The sequence below is a fragment of the Heteronotia binoei genome, chromosome 2, assembly GCF_032191835.1.
Source record: "Heteronotia binoei isolate CCM8104 ecotype False Entrance Well chromosome 2, APGP_CSIRO_Hbin_v1, whole genome shotgun sequence".
Lineage (NCBI taxonomy): Eukaryota > Metazoa > Chordata > Lepidosauria > Squamata > Gekkonidae > Heteronotia > Heteronotia binoei.
The window spans coordinates 95403640-95428193 of NC_083224.1; the positions used below are offsets into that span (position 1 = coordinate 95403640).

Here is a 24554-nt window from a genome sequence, read left to right on the forward strand (position 1 = left end):
TGTTCAGGGTGGTGAGAACCAGAGAGGATTGTGAGGAACTCCAAAGGGATCTGTTGAGGCTGGGTGAGTGGGCGTCAACGTGGCAGATGCGGTTCAATGTGGCCAAGTGCAAAGTAATGCACATTGGGGCCAAGAATCCCAGCTACAAATACAAGTTGATGGGGTGTGAACTGGCAGAGACTGACCAAGAGAGAGATCTTGGGGTCGTGGTAGATAACTCACTGAAAATGTCAAGACAGTGTGCGTTTGCAATAAAAAAGGCCAACGCCATGCTGGGAATTATTAGGAAGGGAATTGAAAACAAATCAGCCAGTATCATAATTCCCCTGTATAAATCGATGGTGCGGTCTCATTTGGAGTACTGTGTGCAGTTCTGGTCGCCGCACCTCAAAAAGGATATTATAGCATTGGAGAAAGTCCAGAGAAGGGCAACTAGAATGATTAAAGGGCTGGAGCACTTTCCCTATGAAGAAAGGTTGAAACGCTTGGGACTCTTTAGCTTGGAGAAACGTCGACTGCGGGGTGACATGATAGAGGTTTACAAGATAATGCATGGGATGGAGAAAGTAGAGAAAGAAGTACTTTTCTCCCTTTCTCACAATACAAGAACTCGTGGGCATTCGATGAAATTGCTGAGCAGACAGGTTAAAACGGATAAAAGGAAGTACTTCTTCACCCAAAGGGTGATTAACATGTGGAATTCACTGCCACAGGAGGTGGTGGCGGCCACAAGTATAGCCACCTTCAAGAAGGGTTTAGATAAAAATATGGAGCACAGGTCCATCAGTGGCTATTAGCCACAGTGTATGTGTGTATATAAAATTTTTTGCCACTGTGTGACACAGAGTGTTGGACTTGATGGGCCGTTGGCCTGATCCAACATGGCTTCTCTTATGTTCTTATCTAACTATTCAGTAGCACTAATTGAGAAATAGTTAAGGTAAAGTATTTGGACAGAATTTTGAGACATGTGTGTTTTAAAGGGCTGTTGACTAACATGCTACCTAAATGGTTGAAATGGCCCATTCAATTGCATTTCCTGGTAGTAAAAAATATAAGCTATGCTGAAGCAGTTTGTTTGTTTATTCATGTTTAGACACAAGGATGCAAATGTTTATGATGTTTGTGTCCTTGCAGCTTTTGCTACTTTGCTAGCTGCCTTGAATCTGAGGTGATAAAGCATAAATTAAAAAATGGCAGATTGGATCGAATGGACTGGGTCCAGAGTTCAGTAAATGCCTCCAAGAGAGAGGGGTGGTTGTCCCTGCCTTGAAGGGACCAGTGGTTATCCATTCCCAAAGAAACCTACTCTGGACCCAGGAGAGTTGAATAACTACTGCCCAGTTGCAAATGTACCCTTTTTGAGGGGGGGGGGGTTTGAATGAGAGGTGGTTTGGCAACCTTAGAGATTCCTGAATGAAGTGGATTGTTTGGATCTCTTCCAGTCTGGTTTCAGGACTGGTTATAGGATGGAAGCAGCTTTGGTCACCCTAGTGGATGACCTGTCCTGGGGAGATGGACAGGAGTGCAACCCTGTTAATTTCAGCAGTTTGGTGTAGTGATTATGAGTGTTTGACTAGTATCTGGTTTGAATCCACATTCATGCCATGGAAGCTTTCTGGGTGACCTTGGGCCAGTCACACTTTCTCAACCTAACCTCCCTCACAGGATTGTTGTGAGGATGAAATGGAGGAGAGGAGAAAAACATAAGCCACTTTGAGGCCCCATTGAAGAGAAAAGCAGGGAACAAATTGATTAAATAAACAAATAATTTTTGATACTATGTTAGCTTTCTGGACTGGTATACGCTGTTTTGTAGTGGTTTCAGTCTTACCTCAAAGGTAAGTTTCAAAGCATGCTGCTTGGCTCTTTGGCTTCTGGACTATTGGATCCCACAAGGTTCTACCATGTGCTTTTTATCATCTTTATAAAGCCTCTGGAAGAGGAAGATCTGGGCTGAGCTGCTACCAGTCTGTTGGTGGCACTCTGTCTCATGCTTCCTGCAGATGTGTGAACTGTGAATGAGTGCCTGCAGGCAGTTTGGGGGTGGATGAGGGCTAACCTGCTGAAACTTAATCTTGATAAAATGGAGCTGCTACTGAAGGGGAGGATGTTTGACCCAGGAACGGGGATATCATGCCTGCTGTGGATGGGGTTGCACTCTCCCTTAAGGAGAAGGTTCATAGCTTGAGGGTGTTGTTAGACCCAGGTCTCTTGTTGGATAAACAGATATCAGGCAGTGGCCAGGGGCAGCTTTCTGCAGTTTTTAACTGGTGAGCTAACTGTGCTCCTTTCTGGTAGTCTCTAGATCAGGGGTGTCAAACTCATTTGTTAGGAGGGCAGGATCTGACACAAAATGGGGCTTTGTGGGGCCAGGCCATGTGTGTCATAAAATGTAATGTGAGGTAGTGGAGATATAAACTTTATAAAGGGCACAAGCAAACACAATTAAATATATTATTTTAAAACTGAAAATACAAACATACTTAAAATTCTTGCAATATTTTGTTAAAAATGGAAAGGTGGGAGAATAATGGGATTTGGCAATGCGGTTTTTAAAATAAAACATCAAGAAAAAGCACAAGGATCACAGCAGAAACTAAGAATACAAAATGCTCTGAGCCTGGGAAAACAATGCAATTTCATTGCAAACTTCTCCCCACCACCCCCAGGGTCTACTCAGATTAGCAATGGCTTTCCAGTGTAATATCCCCCTTTGGCTGTGGGTTCCCAGGTTAGAGTACTCACTTGGTCAGATCCATTGAGCAGAGACAAACTGGCTCAAAGCATCAACCCTTTATTTGCAAGGACACCTTTATTTGCAAGGACACAACTCCAGGAACCATGAGCTTCAGCTATCTATATAGGGATGCTGAAAGTGGAACTGATCTCTACGTAGGGTTGCCAAGTCCAATTCAAGAAATATCTGGGGACTTTGGGGGCAGAGCCAGGAGACTTTGGGGGTGGAGCCAGGGGACATTGGGGGTGGAGCCAGGAACAAGGGTGTGACAAGCATAATTGAACTCCAAGGGAGTTCTGGCCATCACATTTAAAGGGACAGCACACCTTTTTAAATGCCTTTCTTCCATAGGAAATAATGAAGGATAGGGGCACCATCTTTTGGGGCTCATAGAATTGGACCCCCTGGTCCAATCATTTTGAAACTTGGGGGGAGAGGCACTAGATGCTATACTAAAACTTTGGTGCTTCTACCTCAAAACATAGCCCCCCCCCAGAGCCCCCAATACCCACGGATCAATTCCCCATTATTCCCTGTGGGAATCGTTCTCCATAGGGAATAATAGAGTGCCCAGTAGACATTTCCCTCCCCCCCCCACGCTTTCTAAAGTGGACAGAGGGCCTCCAAACTAGGGAATCCCATGCCCCCTCCCTCTCTCACACACAAATACTTACTAGGTCTTCTTCCTGCAGAACTTTACTTGATCTGAAAACGAAAGCAAAACAAAGAGAGGGGCTATTCTCCGAAGCCCTTCCTTTTTCCTGCTCAGCCTTAAAGGCACATATTTTAAAAACGGACCTGCAGGAGCTCTAAAACCTACATGGTGACTGTGGGGGGCAGGGCTTCCCCCGTCGGCCAGCTGGCTGGGGATGGGGGGAAGCCTGTAAAAATGGGGGCTCCCCCACTGGGACCTTGGGATTGGGAAGCCTATCTTGCAGCACAGACAAAGTTGCAAGGAAAACGTAAAATGGGTTTTCCATTCAGGTCTCCGGGCCCTCTCTATGTGGGCACAGAGACCATAATGGTAAATCAATTCCACATTTTCCTTACAGCTTTGCAAGCCCAGAATTGCTTCCTGATTCAGCCTGTAAAGACAAGGAAGAAGGAGCTGGAAACTTTGGCAGCCTCTGAGCTTCAAAGGGTGAGGACAGGAGGATGAGGAAGGGGAAGAAAAGAGCCCCAGGCTGATTAAAACCCTGGGCCGGCTGGTTCTAGCTCACAAGCTGGACATTTGACACTCCTGGGCTATGGTCACACACACTAAACAATGCACTTTCAATCCACTTTTAATGTGCTTTCTAACTGGATTTTGCCAGTCCATGCAGTAAAATCCAGTTGGAAAATACATTGAAAGTGGATTGAAAGTGCATTATTTAGTGTATGTGATCATAGCCCTGATCTTGATTATATTACTGCAATTTGTTCTACATGCTGCTCTTTAAGATTGTCCAGAACTTACAGTGGCACAGAACACTGCAGCCAGAACACTGGATGGAGTGGATCATAGGGACCATATCACTCCAGTTTAAGTCCATCTACACTAGCTTCCAATTTGCTTCCAGGTTAAACTCAAGGTGCTGCTATTGACCTTTAAACTGCTATATGGCTTTGGGCAAGCATACCTTAAACACCACCTACACTCATATGAATTTACCTGACCACATTGGTCACCTTTGGAGGCTCTGCTTCAGATAACCTCCCCCACCTGAAGTTAGATCAGGGTGTCAAAACATGCAGTTTGGGGGCCAAATCAGGCCCCTGGAGGGCTCCTATCAGACTCCCCAGCAACTGGCTGTCATCTGCTTCCTTCACCCTATATCTTGCTTCCTTCAGAGCTTGCTTTGCAAGACTTAATCGCACATGAGCTACAGAGCTATTGTCTCCATTGGCTGAGGCTCCTCCCTTGCTTTGCCAGGCTCTCTCAATTGCACAGCACAGCTACTGAGCCAATCCTCTCTTCCTTCTATTGGCTGAGGCTCCTCCCCCCAGTCGCCTGGGGAAGGAAGGAAAGAGCCAGAGCTTCCTTTGCCCAGTTCTCTGGTTCCCATGGGAGAGATACAAAGAAAGCATCTTTAAGACCAATAAATGCTAACGTTTCAAGCATGTTTTAAGTTTTTAAATATATATATATTTGTGTGTTCTTTATAAAATTTATATCTCTGCTACCTAATCTTAAATAGGTACACACATGGCCCAGCCCAACATAATTCAGCCCAACCTGACATGGCCTGGCCCAACAAAGTCTCATTTACGTCAGCTCCAGCCCTCATAACAAATGAGTTCGACACCCCTGAGTTAGATAGATGGCAAACCAAGAAAGGGCCTTCTCAGTTGTGGCACCAAAATGCTAGAACTTTTTTGTTTTGTTTGATGGTCCTTCATAAACTCTTATTAGCCCTCCCCCATTTGTCTGTTTTAATTATTTATATTTTTATGTATTTATATTATTTTTGTCTGGTCAAACATCTAGAATGTTTTAATGTTTTGTTTTTAAGGTTTTAAGGTTTGTCACACTGGAGTCCTTGAACTAGTTGGAAAGGTGGCATAGAAATCTTTTTTTAAAAAAATAATGTCCACTGAGAGCAGGTTGCAGAACTTGAGATGTCTCATTTGGTACCTTGCATGATCTGGAAAGTCTTGGTTACAGTAAAACCTTCTATTATTATTAGTATTGTTTATTTTGGTGTGATCTGGTGCTTGAAAGATCACATGCATTACTCTTAGGTGAACATTTGCTACATCTTGAGCGATAACCTGAGGCATATGTCTATGCTGACCTGCCCTTGAGACTGACCCAGAAACTCCAACTTATCCAGAATGCAGTGGCACAAGTCCTGAAGGGAACATCACATATTCAACCTGTGCTGTGCCAGCTACACTGACACCCAGTGGAGTACTAAGTCAGGTTCAGGGTTTTGTTATTGACTTTTAAGGCCTGGAGCAGTTTGGGACACACATATTTTTGGGACTGCTTCCTCTGGTATATTCCCCAAAGAGCATTATGCTCTGCTGAGAACAATCTACTGGTGATCCCTGACCCTAAAGACATCCAGTTGTCCTCGTCATAGGGTTGCCAAGTCCAAATCAAGAAATATCTGGGGACTTTAGGGGTGGAGCCAGGAGACATTGGGGGTGGGGCCATAAGCAAAGTTGTGACAAGCACAATTGAACTCCAAAGGGAGTTCTGGCCATCACATTTAAAGGAACCACGAACCTTTTAAATGCCTCCCCTACATTAGAAATAATGAAGGATAGGGACACCCTCTTTCGAGGCTCATAGAATTAGACCCCCCTGGTCCAATCTTTTTGAAACTTGGAGAGCATTTGAGGAGAGTCATCAGATGCTATGCTGAAAATTTGGTGCCTCTACCTCAAATAATAGCCCATCCAGAGCCCCAGATACCCCCAGATCAATTCTCCATTATATCCTATGACAATTGATCTCCACAGGGAATAATGAAGTGTGCAGCAGACATTTCCCTCCCTACCCCCCCCATTTCTGATGACTCTGAAATCAGGGATTAGCATCTCTACTCACAAGTTGTTGAACTTCCAACTTCTTCAAAGTAACATAGAGCAACCAAAGGTTCAAGTTTACCTTTCCTTTGCAAACGACCTCTGAAAAGATTGTGCAACCAACGGGGGGTCTGGGCTGCCTTCACAGTCACTGGGAGCAGCCATGTTCTTTTGACTGCTCCCCCCACCCCCATTCAGCCTTAAAGACACAGACATCCCAAGAGGAAGCCTTTCCAAGAGGAGTCTGAAGCCTCCAGAGGTGGAAAGGCACATGATGGTTGTGGGGGCAGGAAGGAGCCTGGGAAAGTGCGAGAACCCCTGCTGGGACCTGGGGATTGGCAAGCCTAGTCCTCGACCAGTGCCAAGGCTTTTTCAGCCCTGGCTCTGAGCTGGTGGAACTCTCTGCCACATAAAATCAGGGCCTTGCGGGATGTAGTGCAATTCCACAGGGCCTGCAAAGCAGAGATATTCTGCCAGGCTTTCAGCTGAGGACAGCAATGGATAATTATCATGGGTGGCAACCTCTTCCCTCCTGTCTTTCCTTCTCTCTCAGCCTCCTCCTTATCCTGTTCATGAGGCGACAGCACAGTCTGAAACTGGTTAAAGATTGATTCGTTAATGCCACCTGGGGAGTGTTGTTAAGAATACAATAATGTATTTACAGTATTTTTAATAATGTATATGACATATTCTGCTTTATTGTTTTTAATTGTCCAGAGCCCTGTGCTCGCAGGAACTCGGTGATTCATAAATCCAAATGATAGATAGATAGATAGATAGATAGATAGATAGATAGATAGATAGATAGATAGATAGATAGATAGATAGATAGATAGATAGATAGATAGCAAAGGTTTGACAGGAGGGCCCTTGACCCTATGGCATAGAGTGAGGTGTCCACATTTCAACCTGGCTCTCCTGCCTGACTCAGTAGGATAGGCAGGCCTGTAGCTACAGTGGGGCCCAGGGGGGCCAGACCACTCCATTCAAACCCTCCTTCCATCTGTATGGCCCCTCCATTGGAAGGCCTCCAATCTGCCCGCTTTACTCACTGCCGCTCTGAACAAGTGCGGCATTGCTACTGTAGGGGTTTCAGATCGGCACAGGGGTGGGGGTGGGAGAAGCCTACTTGCAGCTGGATCCCCCAGAAGGTTTACTGTTAGATAAGGAGGGCGGGGCTGTCGCTTTACATGAGAAGCAGAGAAAGTGTTTAGGGCCAAAAAATGCTGCTGTGGGCCCCCCCAAACATGAAATCCTGGCTATGGCCCTGAAGATAAGGGAGGCAAACCACACTGGCACAGAATCTGAATGTAGGCTATAGGTCCTGCTAAGTTGGCAGCATCTAATAATTTGAACATGATTTGTTGCACACTTGCCAAAAAGGTTGGCCATAACTGTACTACAGAGTCTTTTTCCCTGCTTGAGTAATACACATCGTTTTCTCCTGACTGCAGAACTTTTTTCCTGCCATTTTGTGCAGTTCAGGTAATTAGGAAAATCAGCTTGGTTTAGGGGTGGATTTTTTTTTTCTGATACAAAAAGGTAAGATGACAAGACTTCCTGAGAGATGCTATTTTAATTTTGGCAACAGTTTTACTAATATTTGTTTTTTACACTACAATTTAAATCTGCTCACAGAAACTTGTTTGCTGTTTGCTTTGGTTCCTGGAATGTTTTGCTATTCTTCCTTGTTACTATGTGAAAAAATTATGAAGGATTTATTTCCTTTCTATACAGATAATCTGATCAAAGCCATCCTGTCAGTAACCAAAGATTACCGCCTTACTCCAGCCCTTGACAGGTGAGTGGATACTTGTAGGAAGCTGTGGTAGTCACTAGCCCTACACACTCTTGCTGGTAGTTGCTAGTCATACATACTCTTTGTGATTGCTTTGAAGTACAGCTAGCAGTGGTGCTCCTGTTCCAGTCCATAGCCGCTATGACATAGTTTTTGACAGCTTCAGAATTTTTATTTTGCGATGATACAAGCTGCTCAATTGCTTGCTTTTCAAAATAAGTAATTGATTATTTTTCAACAAATACATTTACTTGTCACTGCTTTCCCTGAAGTGTGTTGGTAAGATAACAAATTTTTCCATTGTTATTCTGGCAAAATAAATTTCAGTTTGTTCTGATAACTAGATCTTGCTAACAGCCTGCCTCTTAAACTCAGGCTTTTTAAAAAATGACTCTGGGCAGTAGAGCTGATGACAAGTTTGATATGGGAATTTCTACCAGACTCTGATTATGAACTGATTATGCACATATTGCATATAATATACATAGTTATATCTATGTATACATGGTTATGTGCCTTTATAACCATTTATTTCTTCTAATGAACTGGTTCCCCTTGTGTGATTTTGGACAAATCTTGAAATGCACAAAAGTTCTTGCTGTCCTATGGTTTGTGGGGTTTTTTTTTTAAATTTCCCTCCATCTCTTTCACTAAGCAGTATACTTTTTCTGAATGTACTACCAGCTTGCTTATCAGCATTGATTTTGGACGTAAAGTGCCATATTCAAAATAATGCAAAATCAGAATTCAGGAAACATGGAAATTATTTTCTTTCATGGCAAAATATGGGAATTAATTTACTGCAGCTGGGACATATTTAGCAGAAATGGGGCTGACAGAAGATAGAGATGTAAGAGGCTAAAGAAATATGTATGAAAGTGGAGAATCAGCAGTGCAGTCTATAGGGTTGGGAGGATTTGGTCAATGTACAGGGAGATACAAAGAACAGAGTATCTTCTTCCCAGCCACTGGAACCTGGCACTTGATGGCATTTGGGTTTTTTGGTCACTGTGTGACATAGAGTGTTGGACTGGATGGGCCATTGGCCTGAATCAACATGGCTTCTCTTATGTTCTTATGTAGTTTAACTGTTGTTTTAGTTTTTCCAAGATGAGTGATTTAGGTAGGCCACTGTCATTTAGTTTCGATTTTCCTCATCTTACAATAAAAATAATGATCCATTTTTACTGACTGAATTTTTGGTTTAGTTAAATCAAAACTGGATATCACTTTGCATGCTAGAGGTGTCATTGAAATTATTTGACTATATCTCTAGTTGAAATAGGAAGTCTTTTCCTTGATCCAAAAATTCAATCAGGATCTTCTCATCTGCCCAGGAGTACTTCCAAGTGACAGCTTTATGCTGCTTTAGCCTGATTTACTGGCAGCTTATTATAGTTGTATTCTCAAAACCAGCTGGAATACTTCTTTTTAAGGCCCACTGACACATTTTTTTCCATACCTCTGCTATTCATAGTATTCCAAGGTATTCCCACTCGCCAATTCTCATTACTGTAATAAAACTACAAATTGCTCGGTATTTGGAATTTCATTTCCAACATGATTCCTTCAGTAAGATTTTTTCAAATACTGGAACAGCGAGTGGACAGAAGTGAGGGGAGGGTGGAATTAAGGGAGTGGCTCATATTTTATATAGATGATCCCCCCCCTCACCCTGTCTTTTCTTCCAGCCTCAATAATCAATTACCAAAGATAGGGTTACTAGCCTCCAGGTGGGGCCTGGAGATCTCCTGCTTTTACAACTGTCAGATCCCCTGGAGAAAATGACTGCTTTGAAGGATGGACTCAATGAACTTGTACCCTCCCTCCCCAAACCCCACCCGACTCCACCCCCAAAATCTCCAGGTATTTTCCAACACAGACCTAGCAACCCTAACCAAGTAAAACTGTGAACACTGCACTATTATTTTGATTTAGCTCTGTAAATAATCACCCAAAGCAAAGAATGGCCCTAGACTGAACTGAACTTTTTTTTTATTACGGTCATAGACCAATATAAAAATTATAACACATCATATAAAAACCCTCCTAAAATACATAAAATACAATAAAATACATAAAACTTTCCGTCCCTATAGAGGTCGAGGATAACTAAAATATAGTTTAACCAATTATAAAATCCAGAATCAGTTCAAATTAATATAAAATCCTTTAAATCAGAATATATAAAATTGTTTAAAACCTAAAATTCAAACAGATCATACAAAACATGCAATTTCTTGTCTTAGTATGGAACTTCACAAGGTAATGGCAGAATTTAGCTATCTGTCTAGAGATAGATGGACTTGCATCCACCAAAAGTTTCTCCAAATACGCCCTGTCCGTATCTGCTATTGGTTTGACTACAAACGGGGAAACAAACCTGTCCCTATATACTTGGTGAAATGGGCATCGAAAAAACATATGCGTCATCGACTCCACCTCTCCCGTAGCACAAGAACAGCGTTATTTAACTGTGCTATTGGAGTATCAACCATGTATCAGTATTTCTCTGATTTCTACTCAAGCCTATTTGGGAGATTTGCATACTGTTACAGTCTAGTTAACATCTAACTATGTTTCCAGTTGAAAATTTATTTATTATTACTTTAATTTATTGTAGTTTTAACTTTTAATGTAACTGTTTAAATGTATTTATTAACTGTATTTTAAAATTGTGTTATGCAAATCATGGTTATACCATGTCTTGTTAGCCGCCCTGAGCCTGCTTCGGCGGGGAGGGCGGGATACAAATAAAAATTTATTATTATTATAAGTCCTCCATATTGTAGTTAATGTTTCTCCAGTATGTATAAGTATTCATAGGAATTCTAGTTTTCTATTATTCAAGCTCCTGATCTAACTGGGAATAAGGGCAGAAAATATAATTTAGTATGTATTTGAGCCTTCAGATTACTTGAAAGAATGCAAGTGTAGCTTTATAGATATAGATAGCTATTTTCAAAGAGCCTAGATACTTAGAGACCATATGTACTGGAGAATTTTTTTACAATTCAATATAACTTTCTATTTCTATTTAACTTTTCAATTCACTTGAAAATGGCACAATTAGCCTATCCCAATGCAACTTTTTCACTTTGTTGCAATATTTACGTTGTAATTTGTTTGAGCCAAATAACCAGCAGATCTTTGACAAAACAAGAGATTTGATTTTGGCATAGATTTTCTCTCACCTAGAGAAGTTTGGTTCCTATTGAATTTGCCTTTAAGTATTTTGCCTGTGTGTAGGAGTCATTTGTGGGTTTCCTTGGGGCCAGGCTCTTGATACCATCTGTGTAAGCTTTCAGCAAATTGAGTGCTTGGGAATTCTTTGCTGTTCATTTCAGCACTATATTCTTTTGCCAAAATCAGTGGGTTAATGATTATGTAACACTCTGAGATGAGAGAAACAGAATTGAAAGAAATAAAGAAAAGGATTTATAGTTCGTTACGATGTCCATCTTTAAAAGGTTGCATTCACTATTTATTTAATTAATTACTTCATTTATGGTGCACCTTTCTCAGTGAGAAGCAAGGCAGATGACACAATTAAAAAACCATGCACTCAGAGCTGTTTGATGCATACAATCAACAGTGCAATAATATGGGATTACAATACTAGGGCAGCTCACTAAAACAGTATACTACATACAATTAAACAGTATAATACGTACAGAGAAAGGAAAGGTCCCCTGTGCAAGCACCAGTCGTTTCCGACCCTGGGGTGATGTTGCTTTCACCACGTTTTCACGGCAGACTTTTCACGGGGTAGTTTGCCATTGCCTTCCCCAGTCTTTTACACTTTCCCCCCCCGGCAAGCTGGGTACTCATTTTACCAACCTCGGAAGGATGGAAGGCTGAGTCAACCTTGGGCCAGCTACCTGAATCCAGCTTCCGCTGGAATCGAACTCAGATCATGAGCAGAGAGTTCAGACCACAGTACTGCAGTACTGCTGCTTTACCACTCTGCGTCACGGGGCTGCTCTATAATACGTACAATAAACAATGAAATAAAATTGGATGGGAGGGACGGTGGCTCAGTGGTAGAGCATCTACTTGGGAAGCAGAAGGTCCCAGGTTCAATCCCCGGCATCTCCAAAAAAGGGTCCAGGCAAATAGGTGTGAAAAACCTCAGCTTGAGACGCTGGAGAGCCTCTGCCAGTCTGAGAAGACAATACTGACTTTGATGGACCGAGGGTCTGATTCAGTATAAGGCAGCTTCATATGTTCATATGGATCACAACATTAAAGAAACAGTGTGATTATGTAACACTATGAGATGAGAGAAAGAGAATGGAAAGAAATAAAGAAAAGGAGTTATAGTTCCTTACTATGCCCATCTTTAAAAGGCTGCATTCACTATCTATCTATTTATTTATTTATTTATTTATTTATTTATTTATTTATTTATTTATTTATTTATTTATTTATTTATTTATTTCATTTATAGTCCGCCTTTCTCAGTGAGAAGCAAGGCAGATGACACAATTAAAAAACCATGCACTCAGAGCCGTTTGATGCATACAATCAACAGTGCAATAATATGGGAATACAATATTAAGCTCACAAAAACAGTATACTACATACAATTAAACAGTATAATACGTACAACAAACAATGAAATAAAACTGGATTACAACATTAAAGAAACAGTGTGACAATATAATGTATCATTGAAAAAAGTGATGAAAACTGCTTAAAATGTTTAGATGCCAGCTATGGCCCACCTGAACAATTAGAAAAGCAGAACAACAGTATAATTTGTACAATGAATAAAGCAATGAAAACTAACAAAAATGTCAGACATTTGCAGCATAATTCTAAGGAAAGTTACACCAGTCTAAGCCCATTCATTTCAATAGGTTTAGACTGGAGTAACTCTCTTTAGGATTGCACTTTCAGCTGTCAGTTGCTCTTGAGAATAGATATATGAAGGCCTGGGGGAAGGGATGGGAAAATGATGTGGAGTGGAGGAGGGGTTGCAGAACTTTCCCTCATTTTAATAATGGAAAATTTGGAAGATTTTAGATTTTTAAAAACCCTCTTGTGACATATTTTCCCATTTGGAGTTAGTGAAAACAAGGTTTTACTCATGCAGAATGTAGTGTGATGATTTTTTAATGTAAGAGAGTGTTAGAGAATAGTTCTTTTATATAATGTAGACAAGGGGAGACCCGCAAGAAACTTGCAGGGAGGGGGCATCCCGCCACCTTTGTTTTCCTCTTCCTGCCCAGGGTGTCTATGCTGGCATATGAAATCAGGCACCCCTTGCCCCCACTGCGCAACTGCTCATCTGTTGGGGTGGCCCCATGAGGCCAGCTCCCTCCTGATCCCTGGCAGCCTTTCCTTTCTCTCCCCTCCCCTTCAGCCATCCTGACTCAGCCCTCCTGGCCCCCTAGCAGCGCCTTGCAGTCCAAATTGGCCTGCGCATAGTGCTGTGGCAGCTTTCTGTCAAGTGCTCGGAGGAGCAGACCCAGACTGAGCAGCAGCAGTGGTGGTGAGGCAGAGAAAGAGGCAGTGATGGGGAAAGCTGGAGGAAAGCCATTCCTTTGCCTGAGGTGCTGGGCAAGGTGATGGGGTGCAGCTTGGTGGGAAGTGGCCCAGCTTGGCTGAGATGCCTGCTTTCCTCCCTTCCCTTACAATGAAGGCAGGTGGGCATCAGTAGGCGGAGGGGACAAAGTGTCCCCTATCTGTGGAAATAAGTATCTGCACAGAAGAGGCATAGTTGGGAATTAGATATATAGATGTGTGTGACACTCAAATTTAGGATGCATTTTTACAGCCAAAATGTGCTGCCCATGTTTATGAGAGGTGCAGAGAGGGCCTTCTTTGCCAGTAGACTGTTGCTTGACTTCCTCTGGTGACATCTTTAATTTAGCTGGATGGTAGAAGCCGTAACCCTGGATCTGCTCTCCTTTTGACCTTGCTTCTGTGGTCAACCTTTACAGTTCTCTCCTCAAAAGACTGTGACCCATACACCTACAGGCTGGGGAACAAGCAGCGTATGGCTGGAGGCAATGCTAGTAATTTCAAGGATATTTTATTGTTTAAATGTGACTAATTTTGTCCACAACTAAATACTCTATAATGTGCATGATAATAATACACTATTGAAGAGTTCAGTTTAACTCAGCATTCAAGTATGCTGCTAGCCAGTGTGGTATAGTGGTTTAGAACAGTAGACTGTAATCTGGAGATCTGAGTTTGATTCCCTACCCCTCCACATGAAGCCTGATGGTTGCCCTTGGGCCAGTCACAGTTCTCACAGAACTCTCAACCCCAGCTATCTCACAAGGTATCTGTTGTGGGGAGAGGAAGAGAAAGATAATATGATTGTAAGTCATTTTGAGACTCTAGGGTAGAGAAAAGTAGGGTATAAAATCAATTCTTCTTCTTGTACTAATGTGACTATATGAAATTGTTTCTGCTCAAGTAACACTTTATTACAAGTTTTGTGCTTTCTGTTTTCAACTTTTATTTTTTCCTACCACTCAGATGGCAAAAACTAATAGATGTGTTTAGGTAGTATAGATCATAACAAAATGCAGTTCTTGTTCTCTCTCTCTCTCTAATATTGGGTATGTTTGAAATTTTGCTTTTTGAAAATGAAAGCATTTGTTCTTTCATAAATATTCCAATGGTATAATTGTACATGCTAACTGAGTTACAAATGATGCATTTTATGTTGTTAAATCAGTAAAATAAACTTAAGCTTGATAAGAAAGTACATATTGCATATGTTTTGATTTTCCCATAATTTTTTTCCTTGTGGCTTCACAATTTCTTTAAATTTTGCATCTCTAGTTAGGAATAGGAGTAAGAAGTGCTCATACTCCTGTGCCTCAGGTGTGTGTAATAACCACTGGAGAAGTGCTTGCACAGTTCCTGGTGTAAGTGTCCTGCTTAAAATATTGTTAAAGAGCCTTTGAAGAGCATCACAGGAGCCCTGTGGGGGTGGGTTCTACACAGTTATATTAACTATAATAACAGACATCCATTAACATAGCAGCTTCAAAAGTAAACTTTTAGCAGTTTAAGTAATCTCTCAATATTTTTTAACTTGCCTGGTGGTATTCTGTGTTTGGTCCTTAATTCCCACTGGGACTGTACAACAGCTCTTCCTGCAAGGTTAGACAAGAACACATAAGGAGGGGCTGAAAGCATTCTTTGACTGTTCCTGAACTATAAAGAGAGCTCTGGTTTGCTTTGGTGATGAGGACCTCTGAGGACTCTAAAACTGGGGATTTTAGCTTGGGAATTTTAGCTTCCAAATAAAGTAGCCAGTGTGTTTGCTGTGTAGGATGTGAAGACAAATGTTATTTATCAGGATACTAAGCAGAGAACAAGAGGAAATAGGCTGAAATATACAAAAAGAAATCTAGGTCTAAAGTCATACTGAATAGTAAAATAAAGAGGAAATAACCTCAGTCATTTATCTCATTGGGATTTCAAGTCATATAACCAACATTCTAGCTGGTTTCCTAACATTCCTTTGTGATTTATAGTTGGGTAATTCCCAGGGTTTGCTGAGGGCTTGTCTCAAATGGCTCTGAGATTCCCAGGTTTTTTTGGGGGGGATGGTCTGCATCAGAGGCAGACTTCTATAAATTCTTGAAGAATGCCAGTCAGCTACAACTTTGTCTATTACTTTTGCTGAAGGACAGTGGGTACAGTTCATGCTTTTGTTTTTTACTATTATACTTATGGTCCCCTTTCACTGTCGTTTTCTCCCATAAAGGATTATAAAGAATGTTTATTGTAAGCATGTAACTTATTCCTGTCTGTGCATTGGTCATTGGCCGAATAAATTAATTGACTCTGTGCATTTGAGGAAGGCTGCTATATAATCATATCATGTTGCATGTGCTTAAACATTTACTGATCTCCTAAGCAAAAGCAGAAGTATCTGAAATTGTTTTAATTGTTTAATGGGAAAGTGAGGATTTGTCCCTTTTGATGAAATAAAGTATTTTGGTAGCAATTAAAATGCAAATATTTGAGCTGATGAGCCTATATACAGGGGTGGCCAATGGTAGCTCTCCAGATGTTTTTGCCTACAACTCCCATCAGCCCCAGCCATTAGCCATGCTGACTGGGGCTGATGGGAGTTGTAGGCAAAAAACATCTGGAGAGCTACTGTTGGCCACCCCTGGCCTATAAGAACCTTCGGGGTAAATCCTTTGTGTGACTATTTCTTTGCTACTGAATGTGATTGAGTATGTTATTCCCAATTAATAGGGTAGAGTATCCTGACTGATCTTACAGTTGCTTGGATAGATGCAAATTGTATCAGATATTTACAAGGAGTTCTGTGCTAGTGAATTTTACTGTTTTAATTAACCGTCTTTCCGTATGTTTCCTCCCCAGTCTCAGTTGCCGGCGATGTATTATTGTGGGGAATGGTGGCATTCTAGCAAACAAATCATTGGGGTTGAAAATTGATGACTATGACATTGTTATCAGGTGAGTCTTCTGGAAAAGGAAGGGATTTTTCTGTGGTTCTGTTTCTATATCAGATGATATCTAAGCGAGCAGCCAGATACTGCCATTCTCACTAGATGTACTGATAACAAAGAATAAAGATATTCAGAAGCTTGCTGTGTTTTTGAATGCTTTATCCTTTTTCAATATCAAGAATGCCTTCTTGAGATCCACAAACCACTACTCTTTTTCTATGGATACCTTCTCAGTAGTGTGTTTGTCAGTTTATTTGGCCCCACGCTTTGTTGTTCTTCAGGAGCCAGTGCTACAGACTGTGTACAATCCACAACTGAATGAAGAGTTTAGGAAAGGAGTGACATCTGTCCTCCTTCTTTGTTCTTAGCACAAAGAATGATTATAGGGGCAGGGTGAGGCCATCTTGCAGCTTTTCTGTCAAATTTGTTTAATAACTATCTCCTGCAGAGGATTAGGACAGCTTATAGTGCAATAGAAGGCTTTGCTAAGACACCAACGGAAAGAGACTGTTTTCCAAGTTAATTTTAAAATGGGATGATTCTTGGCAAGGAGTCTAGAAAGAGCCAGTTTCTGGGAAAAGCAGAAGAATGTATAATCTATCTCATGTCTGTTTGCATTTTGACCCTACTTTTCATATCTACATGTCCAAAGCTACTTTTACAACTGGTGGTCAAAAGGCAGATGTATGACTCCTTTGGCTGTAAGAGGACGGATATAATGGAATTCTTGAAAGTCAAATGTATGCAGATGCTTGGATGTACAAATAAGAGCCAGTTTGGTGTATTGGTTAAGTGTGCAGACTCTTACCTGGGAGAACTGGGTTTGATTCTCCACTCCCCCACTTGCAGCTGCTGGAATGACCTTGGATCAGCCATAGCTCTCACAGAGGTTGTCCTTGAAAGGACATCTTCTGTGAGAGCTCTTTCAGCCTCATCCACCATACAGGGTGTCTGTTATGGGGGGGAGAAGATAAAGAAGATTTTTCTTCAAATGGGGAGATGAGGGTTAATGTAATGAAAAACAACTACCAGCTTGTAGGAACAACATAGGATCTGCACTGAGTAAATGCTTTCTAGGCCCAACTGACTAGGATAATATTGCAGCCTATGAGCTAGAAAAGTTTTTGGGGGGAAATCCATATCAAACATAAATAAGGCAATCCAGCTCTGTATTGAAGTTTAAACAAAGAAGTGACTTGATGGTGATGGTAATGTATTGGGGCTATAGGTGTCTGCACTGAATGTTATGGAAATAATAAACTTATTAGAAATTCCACAATACAAGACACTGGGAGTTCCATGAATGGAGCTCCCATTCCCTCCCCCCTTTAAAAATTAGGCACATGGGTACCAGATCCCACAGGGGAAAGGGTTTAAGCCTTCTCCCACATTATTTTCCCAGTCTGAAATTGCCTCAGGAAGGTCTTTGCCTTGCTGTGGTATGTTTGTTCACATCCATGGACTCCCACTATCTTGTGTAGGAAAATCATTATTGCAAGCTATGGAGCTGTGTTTAGAAATGAGCCCATCTCCCATCTATGTAGACGATCATACTATTAGTACGATATAGACTGTCATACTATATGATTTACCTGTATTGTCTGAATAGCAAATAGTTTCATAGGAAGTGATGTCATAATGTCACATTGAAATGGTGTTGAAGCAGCTGCCAAGAGGAGCAGTAAACAGATGGGGGGGGGCTTTTATTTATTTATTTATTTGATTTATATTTATTGATTTATATATTTATTTGATTTACATATTTATATATTGATTTTGTTAGTTAGTTTATTAGATTTGTATCCTGCCCTCCCCGCTGAAGCAGAGGATGCCTTCTTTTCATGCCAAAATAATTCAGCCCAGAACATATGACACTCCTATAGTATTGCAGTTAAAACTTTTGCTGTGGTTAACTGCTGTAGGGGGAGGGAGGATGTAGGAAAGATCCACAACTATTAGCATCTTCCAGAGAGGGGCTGTTGGATCCAACCCCTCATGCTTCATGTTGTATAATGCTAGGCAGTATAGGGAAGAGAACAGATGTTGGATTCTGGTTCTTAGCAGCAGATATGTATCTTATCACAATGTCTCATTCTGGCCTAAATGGATTATGAGGAGAGACCCAGTTGTCACAGTGTTTTGATTGTAGTCTGGTAGATATGATAGTACTATGACACCACTTCACAGGCAGAGCATGCCAGGTATTTGCAAAGCTCCTTTTCTAAAACCAGCTGAGCACCTGTTTGAGTGCTTAGAGCTTCTTGGCATGTGTAGGATAATACAGCACTGCTTTGTTGCTGCTGTTATACCACAAAACTCCAGGGTAGATGAAAAGCACAGAACCACTTATTGGGGCTTGTGCTGTGTGTCTTTTGTGATAGATGCTAGGTCCAACACTGTAACCCTTCCACAAAATAAACACTAAGCAACACTTCATTGGGCTATGGGAAAATCCCAGATATTGCAGAAAGATAACAATGAGTAGCACAGATTAATGTAGATGAATTGCAGCTTGACCCAATGTCTGATTGGACCCTTGGAACTAAGCAGAAAATCCAGTTTGTATACACACAAGTTTTCTTAGTGCTGGATCTTCTGTGAAACAATTAGTGCTCTTCACTGATGCTATAACTGCAATAGGAGGCATCTGTAGCAGTCAAGCCATTGAGAATAATGGCTGGCTTTGTAACCTTAGGTCTATGAAAGTTGGAAAATACTATGAAGTTTCTTGATGCCTGATTAAGTCCAGTGTGTCTATCAGTTTCTACTGTAGATCACTCACTATCTGTTCTGCCAACCAGATAAAGCAAGTTTTAACTGTGTAACTAGCCATTGTAAGTTTCCAGAATCTAAGTATTTGCTCATGTCAGGGTAGTGCCTCTGACATGATCTTCCATTAGACAAAGTTTCTGTCATGTATTTCTGTTATTTGGCACTGTTTTATGGCACTGTTCTCTGGTCTCTCTGCAGGCTGAACTCTGCTCCAGTAAAAGGTTTTGAAAAGGATGTGGGTGGCAAGACAACCCTGCGGATAACATATCCAGAAGGGGCCATTCAGAAACCAGAACAATATGAAAAGGATTCTCTCTTTGTGCTAGCAGGGTTCAAGTGGCAAGATTTCAAGTGGCTGAAATACATTGTTTACAAAGAGAAAGTGGTAAGATGAATGTCTGTATGGAGTAGTCCTGGTATTTCATTCCATCATTTGCTTGCGGTCAGGTCTTACTCCAGATGCTACACTTAAGTTTCTTATACAACTCTATTTTTATTCTTTCATATTTGGTAGTCTGCAGCAAGGCAGAAAGATGATGATGATGATGATGATGATGATGATGATGATGATGATGATGATGATGATGATGATGATGATGATGATGATGATTGATTGATGATGCCACTGCCAGTGTGCTGCAGATTCAAATGTCAGTTTAGGACTGGGGAGAACGAAGAACAGATCCCTACTCAGTCATGAATAATAATAATAATAATTTTTTAAAATTTATTTATGAAGCTCACTGGGTGCCCTTAAACCATTTGCTAGGTCTCAGACCAACCTACCTAATAGAGATGTGAGGGTAAAATGAGAAGGGACGATCCAAATATACTGCCCTAACTTCCTTGAAAGAAGAGGGGAGGATAAAGATGCAATGGATAGACTGAAATCTAGTTATCATAATTATAACAAAATGGGCTTGAGAGCTCCTCGTTCATACAAAAATATACTGGATATGAATAGCCATTTATCCAGTTGATGGGTATGTTTTGGCCACATAATATAAAGTGGTCTCCAAGCTTCCCCAAGGGTTTTGACTGTATGTACCTTTCCTTTCAGTTTCCTCCTCACATGCCTCATCATCTCAGTGTATTTACCCCTTTTAAAGTTAAACGTGGTTGTGGCGGTCTTTTTGGACAACTCCCTATTTATACAAACGGTGAAATCAACATTATGGTCATTGCTCCCAAGTGGTGCAATCACTTTTACATCTCTCACCAAGTCTTGGGCATTACTTAGGACCAAATCAAGGATCGCCCCACCCCTGGTAGGTTCTGAGACCATCTGCTCCATAGCACAGTCATTGAGAGCATCAAGAAACTCAATCTCTTTCTCTCGACCAGAACACATATTGACCCAATCAATCTGCGGGTAGTTAAAATCACCTATCACGACACAGTTTTTACGTTTAGCCGCTATCTTTAAGCCTTCCATCATATTATAATCGTCCTCTCTCTTTTTATTTGGTGGGCGATAACTAACTCCCATAGTTAAATTTCCTTTTACCTCAGAGGGTTATGTCATAGATTCCACTCTCAAAAACATCTATTTCCTCCAAAGGAACTAGGATTGCCGACCTCCAGGTGAGAGCTGGAGATCACTCAGAATTACAACTGCTTTCCAGATTACAGGAATCAGTTCCCATGGAGAAAATGGCTGCTTTGGAGGGTGGATTTTATGGCATTATATCCTGTTGAGGTATCTTCTCTCCCCAACCCTCACCTTCCCAAGCCTCCACCCTCTAAATCTCCAGGGATTTCCCAAACTCAGTCTGGCAACTCTAAGCAGAACTGGTCTCTGTAGTTGGGAGATCTGTTATGATTCCAGGAACTCTCCAGCTTCCACTCTGTGTTTGGCAACCATAGCAGGAGAGAAGGAAGCAAGAAAAGGGAAATACTACGGGGGCTTTCAGTAAAGGGAAAGAAGAAATAGTGGGAGAGGGGAAGTGAGATGCCTCCTGCAAGTCATTGCAGGTTCCTACTTGTATGAACAAGCGGGTTGGATTCCAGCATAATTCTTTATCTCAGAAAAAAAATCATCTCCAGAAAGCTCTCCTTGAACATCTGCTTTGTGTCAGTAAAGGAGCCAAGTGAGGGCAAGGGTTTCCTTGAAAATAAGTAGCTTTAGGGCTTTTCCATCTCTAAAAACCATCTCTATACCTACTTGCAGCAGGAGTCTGAGCAACCACTGCCAAAATCAGCAGCTTGTGAAATAAATGCTTCCTGCATCAAGAATCTGTTTTCAGTAGTGAAAATCCAGTGATGAATGAGCACACACCAGCCTGCAAATGCAGCTAGGATCAAGAACCTGCTTATTGCAGAGGTGCACCTGACTCACAATAAGCAGGGTATGAGGAACCTGGTGGGGGTCAGCTTGGGAGGGTGACCACTATAAATTTTTCCCCAGTCACCTTCCTTCAGTCCCTCAGGCACACATACAGAAATCCTGAGAGACCTAAAAAAAAATAATAGGCACCTGATGGTTTTAAATTCAAAAACCAAAGAAGTATTTATTGGATTACAAAAGGCAAGGAAGAGGGGTAAAATAATATTGATTAGATCTGATCAGTAATAACAAATCATTTGGCAGGTGGATGGTTGGCAAAATAATCAATTACTAAGCACAGAGATTTGTCAGGCTGAGGTAAAATTAAATATATAACCCTGGCAGAAGATTTTTAAACTACCAAATAGGCAGACATTAGATTTCTACTGAACTCTATGACAGGCAGGCAGTGCCTACTGGGCACTAGGAATGCTTTGCAGTTCAGAGCCCTATGCTCTGGCTACTCAAAATCATAAAAATAACAAACTGTGTCACTCTTTTTCACTCACACAGATAACTCCTGACTGGTGCCAGATTAATTTTCCCTCACAGACATCCCACACTAGCATCCAGGACTCACACCACTGAGAGCTAATACCAGCCCCTCACTCCAGTGTGTCTCAGCCCCAGCTAGTTTTCTGGTCTGAATCTTGGGAAACCCTACCGACCACCAGAATCCAGTCCTCCCTTCTGAGTGTTTGTGTGATCTCGATTTGTACAAGGAGTCTGCCTTGATATGCTGGCAGATCTCCCACAGAGAGTTTCTTCTTACAGAAGGTGCCTGGTTTTGCTTCCTTCTGACTTCAAACTCTCAGACAGAAGGTCAGCCCAGCTCTGTCTCCACAAGGAACTCAGCCCCACTGGCTGTTCTCAGCTCCATGTCCACAACTGACCAGCCCTCACCACAACTGACCAGCCTAAGCCGCAGTCTTCACACTTCAGACTCTCTCTGAAGACTCTCTCTGAAGACTGCAAACTCAACTCAAACTAAACTGAAAACCCCTGAGGTGTTTTCTGCAAGCCACTTCATTTTGCTACATTTCATTTACCATGGCTGTGTCTCAGCCAATCGCTGTAAGGTTGTTCTCCAGCTTCTCAGGCTAAGTTCCTGAGTCCGTCACACAAGGGTAACACTGGAGGTCTAGTAGGGTACAGCTGAACTTTTTTGTGTGATCAGGAAAATGCTTATATCCTCACCCCCCCCCCCATGCACATCAATTGGCTACCAGGTTACCTAAGAGATCTGAATAGTGTTCAGAGCTAAAAATTACATAGGAACATAAAACAAACTTTACTTGGAACTTGAAACTTTCCTTCTCTGGCATTTTAAGAGCCTTTGATTATTGGTAAAGCACCTTCCATGCATCGCAGGCAGGATTCTTCGGCTGTGATGATCCCACGTGAGGAGCTTCTCCTGATGATCTCTAGTTTGGCCCTCTTTGGTTAGCATACAACAACTCAGATTTTGCTTTTAGCAAAACAAAGTGATTCTGTTCATCATTCTTCTTTCTGTGGCTTTTCATCCTACCAAATATTTTAGGCATGTGCGGGGGTCAGCACAAGACATTGCCCAAAAGTCAGGGACAGACCCACTCCATTGGAAAAAGCCTCAACCCCACTGAGTATTCTCTCCATATTCCCCCTGCCCTTTTCTTCAGTTCAGAGGAGAGAAAAACAGCAACACAGCAGTAGAGCTGTGACAGAAACAGGCACATGCCTCCCACCACAGCTGGGGGAATAAAATGACAGCAGAAGTCAGCTATGACAGCTGGCTTCTGCATTGGCCCTTCCAGACATGCCTTTAGAGTAGGGACACCTCCATCCCTGCCTTGGCCAGTAGGAGCGAGGGCCAGACCCATCACAATGGGTTTTCATCACTGCCAGAACCTACCCAAGAGGTTCTGTACCTGCAGATGCACTTTCTCTGCCTTGGTCAGGAAGCAGCATGGAGGCTTTTAGGGGGATGAGCTTTTTGTTGGTAGTTTATGGGTGCGTTCAGACACTCCTTTAGTTCCAACATAGGCACGTTTCCCATTCTGATTTCCTGAGCATGTTCAGACTTCCACATCTGTTACTCGGTAGCAACTCATAGTCATCCCAACCTGCCCCAGATTGATCTCGTTGCAGTTTGACCCCAGAGAAAGTCCTGTCCTTCCTGCTTGGTGCGGCATACAATCGGGTTATTTCTGTCTGAATGGCTCATCTGCGATGCAGCTGGTTTGCACTTCCCTCAAACTGCAACCGTTTCTGGCACCATTATTAACAGACGATTTCATGCATGCGCATGACCACATAACTGTTTAGCAGAGTTTTGCATTTTTCCTGTCAATACAGGCTACACGGGAGCAGAATCTTTCTTTTTTAGAGGAACTGGAATATAATATCCCCGTTATGTGGGATCTCAATGTGTCAAAGTCCCACTTCTCCCTGAAAGTAGTTCTCAGCTGATGGGCAGTTTGAAGGCTTCTCTTCCCCCTCCCTCGTGAGGATCCCTTCCCACAACAGCTGTTTTTCAACTGCATGAAATGCATTGCAAATACTGCGGGCTTTTTTTTTTTTCAAACACACGCACTGAAATTGTCATTCTCCAGGAAACGCTCCGGCTTCCCCACACACTCTCTTCCAAATGTTTAATTTCACCCTTCAGCTCGCCCTGTAATAAAAGAACATTATCCAGATTAGACTCTTTCTCTTTTTTAAAAAGGTTTTGGAAAGGGCTGCTTTTCTTTCTTGGGTGATCCGTCATCAACAATAACACTAATAATGGGAAGAGGGGAAGGGTTGCAGGAGGTGTGGAAAGCAAGAAAGCCCTCCCCGCTGCCTGAGGTCTGAACCCAAGTCCTTTTTCCTCAACATCCATCTACAAATGTCTTGAGTTCTAGAGCAACCATATCAACAAAGAGGTTGCAAGTTTGCAACCCCCCCTCCCCCTGTGGGAGGTGTGTG

At 41.9% G+C, this 24554-nt stretch overlaps 1 protein-coding gene across 7 annotated transcripts in view; it reads left to right on the top strand.

Annotated features, from left to right (window-relative positions):
* The window catches only part of ST3GAL3 (ST3 beta-galactoside alpha-2,3-sialyltransferase 3), a 517471-nt gene that overhangs the window by 279553 nt on the left and 213364 nt on the right, over positions 1–24554 (top strand). For 6 of the 7 annotated variants that reach the window (XM_060231666.1, XM_060231665.1, XM_060231667.1 and 3 more), the window contains 3 exons: positions 7994–8057; positions 16422–16517; positions 19481–19667. In XM_060231666.1, coding sequence (XP_060087649.1) covers positions 7994–8057; positions 16422–16517; positions 19481–19667 — 347 coding nt within the window. Of the gene's footprint in view, positions 1–7993; positions 8058–16421; positions 16518–19480; positions 19686–24554 lie in introns of those variants that run through there. The other variant, XM_060231670.1, reaches the window with a different exon arrangement.